Source organism: Sprattus sprattus, assembly GCF_963457725.1.
Source record: "Sprattus sprattus genome assembly, chromosome: 15".
Taxonomy (NCBI): Eukaryota; Metazoa; Chordata; class Actinopteri; order Clupeiformes; family Clupeidae; genus Sprattus; species Sprattus sprattus.
In genome coordinates this window covers 11,489,571-11,495,570 of record NC_137913.1, presented here as the reverse complement: position 1 = coordinate 11,495,570, position 6,000 = coordinate 11,489,571, and the positions used below count along the sequence as shown (strand labels likewise).

General features: G+C 44.6%; 1 protein-coding gene across 1 annotated transcript in view; it reads left to right on the top strand.

The window, feature by feature from the left end:
- cfap77 (cilia and flagella associated protein 77) overlaps positions 1-1,570 on the top strand; it is a gene marked incomplete at both ends in the record, with an annotated part of 10,902 nt that extends 9,332 nt beyond the window's left edge. Inside the window, 3 exons of the mRNA XM_080852706.1 lie at positions 843-945; positions 1,167-1,268; positions 1,448-1,570. Of these exons, the coding sequence (XP_080708832.1) occupies positions 843-945; positions 1,167-1,268; positions 1,448-1,570 (328 nt within the window). The remainder of the gene's footprint in view (positions 1-842; positions 946-1,166; positions 1,269-1,447) is intronic.
- Positions 1,571-6,000: the final 4,430 nt, after the last annotated feature.

The window sequence follows — 6,000 nt, the reverse complement described above, 5'->3', positions numbered from 1 at the left end:
CTATGCTGCACTCATTGCTATAGCCTATGGGGTATTGTGTCACACTGTTAGTTACTTAACTAGCCATGCTGTGTGTGTGTGTGTGTGTGTATTAGCTTGTGTTTTTGATTGACCTGGTCCCTTACGCCTGACTGACGGATGCGTTGCTTAACGGATGCGTGACGGATGATGGAGGGCGTAGGAGACGTTTATAGTGAGATTGACAGGTCGACAACCAATCACGCCGCTAGCGAACTGTTGAACTTGTGGGTAGTAGCATGCTTACATTAAATAGCTGGCTCAGACACCTCCAAATCCCCTTAGATGTAATTTTCAGTTACAATAAGGTTTTTTTTACATTGCAGTGTCTATTTCTCGGTAAAAAAAAGAATCGAAGCAAAAAAAGTCAAACAAACAACTGTTATGTACAAATACTACTATCTACAGAGTAAGGTCCACCATCTTTTTTTTCCAGCGTCACAATTTGATTGGTTGACGCATGGGATCCCTCTCGAAAAGTAGAACATTTCCAACTTTCAGTGCAAGCAACGCAACTGATCCTAACAGATCCACAATTAAGGTCAACAACGGATGATATCAACCCATTCAAAGTGAATGGGGATCCATTAACGTTGACGGATCAACGCAAAGCAAAGCAGCGCAACCCGGTGAGCCAGGAGTTACTGGCAAACATATGGCTTTAGGGAGCATTTAGCCGTGTCTGTGGCTCTGCTCCAGCTTTCCTTCTCTTCTGACTGTCCATTTCACGGCGCGACTTGTCTAAAAGTGGTGGAGGATGTAGTAATGCATGACATCACAGATGTAGAGTAACCCCAACACTACCCCCCCCCCCTCCCCCCCAGCCCGTCCACGCCCATCGGTGAGCTCCTGCAGCAGCAGTACCGCCAGCGCTGGATACAGCAGCAGATCGACAAACACACGGCTCTACAGGGACAAAACACCAAGGTGTGTGTGTGTGTACAGGTCCAGGTGTTAGGTGTTCATGACAATGGCAGTGTGTATGTATATGCGTGTGTTCACATGTGAGAAATGGTTGAGTAAGGCAGCGTCATAGGTCATTTTTTCTCTCTATACTTTTGTAAGTTTGGTAATGTGTGTGTGTGTGTGTGTGTGTGTGTGTGTGTGTGTGTGTGTGTGTGTGTTTGTGTGTGTGTGTGTGTGTGTAGAGACAGCTGGGGAGAGTCCAGGACACTCGGACGTCAGTTCTGCGGAAGAGTCGGCCCACTGTTGTGAGCTCCCCCTTGTGGAAGCTGCCTCAATTTCAGCAGGTCAGGTCATCCGTGTGTGTGGCTGTGTGTGTGTGTGTGTGTATATGTGTGAGCGTGAGGGAATGCATTGTGACTGTGTATGACCAGCTGTTGTTCAACTGTGCACACAAAGACACGCACACAAACACACACACACACACACACACACACTCAGCTAACAGGCAGTGTTGTATTAATAGGTGGGTCCAGCTCTGGATACTTTCAGGGACTCAGCCGCCCGACAGAGAGCCCTCAAAGCTCAGCAGTCAGATGCAGCCAGAGGACCAGGGGCTCTTGGCCACGGCACCAACATCAAGGACTAAGAAACACACACACACATACATACACAAACATGCATTCACCTGCTCAATCAGACGCTTAGCCTACTTAGTGTTGAAATGCGGTAGACAATGGTACTTTATCACTTTTCTGCCTTGGCATAAGGCATATTTCTCTGGACTACTTTGCTCATTAGTGTTAATATTTTTTATTATCTTATCTCACAATTAGGTTACCTATTGTCACAGCAGATTATTTTCAGATTATCTGATTTATGAAAATGCCTGACTTCTCATTTGCCTGACAAACAGAAAGATTTCAGGACGACTTGGGTCTCTATTGCCGTTCCTCAATTTTATTATTCATTTTTTTTTTCAAGAACACGCTGCTTATTGCGTCTTAAGTCGTTCTTTTCACTCCGGGTAATAAAGTAATGTGCTCTGCGGCATCATTGGATCCGACTTGTTAGTGCCATTTGTACATTGTTGTTCAGATTTAGGCATTATATCATTTAGATTCATATTTAGTGATTGTTTATTATAGTTATAGCATATTTGTATTTATAGCTCGCATTTCAGTCTAAAATATGTTTAAGTGCTTAAGCATTGCATTGCTTGGAATAACCAGAGGTGAGCTGTGACGTAGCGAGCTCACGCATCAATGTATCAATTGTTTGTTTTTGATGTATCAACTGTCACTTTGTTGCACTTGTCAGAATGTTGTCAGAATTTCAGTAAAAGACGGAGCGAACACAGTTTTTCTACCGTTGTTGAAATACAGTACACGCGTAGACTCGTTTTCTTTCCGTCTAAGAGTGGTTACTTAAGGTTTAAGATAAGAACTACATACTGACCAAAAGAAGGGAACTTTAAGCCACTACATTAAGTAGAAAAACTATCGCTGAAGGCGAGAGAGGATCATCGTAAGCCGAGGAAAGCTGCGTTGCCCTGGACACCAGTTGATGAAGGAAGCTAGCCAGCTGAAGCATTAGCGGTGATTACAACTGCAGCCGACCGGATTTCCAGACGACTTCTATGATGATGGATGAGTACCCAAAGAACCATTGAATGAACTGATACGCCTATTTAAAGATCTTGCTGGCGAAATAAGGATAATTATGTCATTGTACTCAATGTAGCCAAGTAACGTTGCGAAGTAACAAAGGAAAACATTAGAACTTTCAAGACGTGCTATTTGCCTTTGGCCACACAGGACATTTGAGAAAAGTGCTATTGCTAGCTTGTCATATAAGCCCATAAGAAGCTCGAGTTTGTTTCTGAAAATTAAGACAGCCCTGGAATCTTTCTCTGGAAAGCATTTACATGTTTTGAGCTGAAAGGACTGTTAAACGGGATTTCAGAAGTTTGTAAGAGCTTGCTATAAGAGACTTGTCTATCATTAGTAGCCAATTTAAAATGTCTGATTTGGATGAAACCAGGATGGAAGGCAATGTGGAGCTAGACAAAAGAAGAAAGATCAAGTTGACCACAAAGGCCCTACAACAGAAATGTGATGAACAAATGAAACTTAGGAAACATATATTGGCACGCCTTGTCTCCAAAGCAGAGGAAATTGAAAACCTCATGATAAATGACTCTAATGCACTTTTAGTGGAAAGGATTCATCTCAGTGATTACTCCAAATTTCTGAATGATTTTATTGAAGTGAATAATACAGTAAGTGAACTATTATCAGAAGAAGAAAGGAAAGCTGATCAGCAGTATTGGAGTGAGCCAAACTTTATGAAGTATGATAACTTTTTGACTAATATAGAGCTTTGGATAATAGAAGCAAGACGGCACGCCAACCCCGCTTACGAACAGGCTGCTTCTGAATATGTGACTCCAAAGACTTGCGCGACGACACAGCAAGGTGAGTCTGCCGTTGAGTATGTGGATCCAGACGACAGTGCATCAGCTGTATATGAAAAATACAGTTCAGTCACTGTACGCAGTGTAAGCAGTGGACATTCAAAGTCATCCACAGTGTCATCTACTGCTTCATCTGTGCGTAGAAAAGAGGAAGCTAACCGCGCAGCCCTACTCGCACGCGCAGCCGCACTTAAGAAGAAACAGGCACTGAATGCCAATCAGATTCAGTTGGAGGCTCAAATGAAAACCAAGCAGATGCAGTTGGAGGCTCAAATGAAAACCAAGCAGATGCAGTTGAAGGCTCAAATGGAGGAACTAGATGTCGAGACTGCTATCGCAGAGTCAACAGCAAAGCTACAAGTTTTTGAAGAGTATGATAACATGGACAACAACGGAATTAATTCCTACCTCTTCAAGAACATGCCTACAGCAGCAACCATCGAACATCATGCTGCAGATGTCAGACCAAACTTGACCAGCAGTCTTCGAGTTAGCCAATACAACAGTGCTTCTCATTTTCCAACTACACACCAGTCTTATGCGCAAGTAAAGGAAGAAAACAACAACAACAAATTCGTAAGTACAAATTCCAATGGAACGCAGATTGAACTTGGCGAAGTGATATTGAAACAGAAGGATATCACAGAGATGTTAGTCACACAACAGAGACTAGCCAACTTACCTCAACGAGAAGTCCCTGTATTCAGCGGTGATCCTTTCGAGTTCCTGCCATTCATGAAGGCCTTTGAACACATCATCCACAGTCGTACAGACAACGATGAAGACCGCTTGTACTATCTAGAGCAATTCACCAGCTGTGAACCAAAAGAACTTGTGAGAAGTTGCCAACACATGAGCGCACAACAAGGCTACAATGAAGCAAGAAGGCTCTTGACCTATTACTATGGCAATGAGTATAAACTCGCTGCAGCCTACGTTGACAAGGCTCTCAAATGGCCTCAAGTCAAAGCAGAAGATGCCAAGTCACTTCACAGCTTCTCCATCTTTCTCACTGGATGTAACAATGTCATGAAGAACATGGAATACCTCGAAGAGATGAACAGCCCGAGGAACCTTCGGATCATCCTCTCAAAGTTGCCCTTCAGACTTCGTGAAAGATGGAGAGTCATAGCTTTCGACATACAAGAAAAGGAAGGAAGAAGAGCAAAGTTCTCTGATTTAACAACGTACATCAACAGACAAGCTAGGATAGCTTCAGACCCACTGTTCGGTGATATAAACGAGTACTCCGAATTGAAAGAAAAAGGCAGGTCAAGCTTTAATTCTGCCCAGGAAGGCGGACTGAAAAGAACCACTGGCTGTGCTACTAGTGTTAAGCAAGACGAAGGGGATGCCTCAGAACCAAGGAAGTACAAGCAGGCAAGCAACGCATTTCAAGAGCCATGCCTGTACTGTAACAACAGACACACCCTGAGCGCATGTTACAAGATAAGAAGTCTGCCAAACAAAGAGAGAATTGAGTTCATTAAAGGTAAAGGACTTTGTTTCGGGTGTCTGACCCAAGGGCACATGGCAAAAGACTGTAACAAGAGAGCCACCTGTGAAATCTGCAGCAAGAAACACCCAAGCCTGCTTCACAGCCAAAGGGACGAGAACACCGACCAAGAGAACGTCAAGCACGAGAACGGTCAAGGTTCTGCCAGTAGACACTCAGCTGAACAAAAAGATGCGCCAGCTAGGAGTGAAGTTACGGCAGTCACCGGGGCCGGAGGCAATGACTGCATCCTGTCTATCGTGCCTGTGCGCATCAAATCCAAGAGGAGCAACACAACAATAGAGACATATGCCTTCATGGACTCAGGAAGTTCAGCTACGTTTTGCTCCGAAAGGTTGATGAGACAGCTTGGTGTCCATGGTAAGAAGACTGAAGTGCTACTCCGTACTATGGGCCAGGAGAAGCCCATGTCCTGCTACGTGCTCTCAGATCTAGAAGTGTGCGGTCTGACAGAGAACAAGTACATAAGCCTGCCAGACGTATACACCCACACAGACATACCTGTAACGAAGGACAATGTTCCTGTTGAGAAGGACTTGGAAAGATGGCCGTATCTGCAGAAAGAAGTACGGTTACCACAGATCAACGCAGATGTTGAAATATTAATTGGAATGAACGCTCACTCTGCAATGGAGCCATGGAAGATAATCCACAGCCAAGATGACGGGCCTTACGCAGTAAAGACGACTCTGGGATGGGTCGTTAATGGCCCTCTCAAGAAATGTGACGATCACCACAAGTCAGGACAATTCAAGTCCAGCCACTGCAGTCAAAGGGCTTCAGTCAACAGAATCTCAGTCAGTGGCGTGGACAGCATGCTGCTGCAGCAATACAACCACGACTTTCTGGAGCAAGCCTGCGCAGAAAAGTCAGAAACGTCCGACGAGAAGAAGGCAGTGTGTGAGAGTGGAGGATTCCGCTTAACTAAGTGGTCAAGCAACAGCCGGAAAGTGCTGTCATCACTTCCCAAACAAGAAAGAGCAAAGAAGATCAAGAGTCTAGACCTGGACAGGGATGAACCACCCATGGAAAGGGCCCTTGGAGTGGACGTGTGCATAGAATCAGATTCCTTCAATTTCCCGGCTCG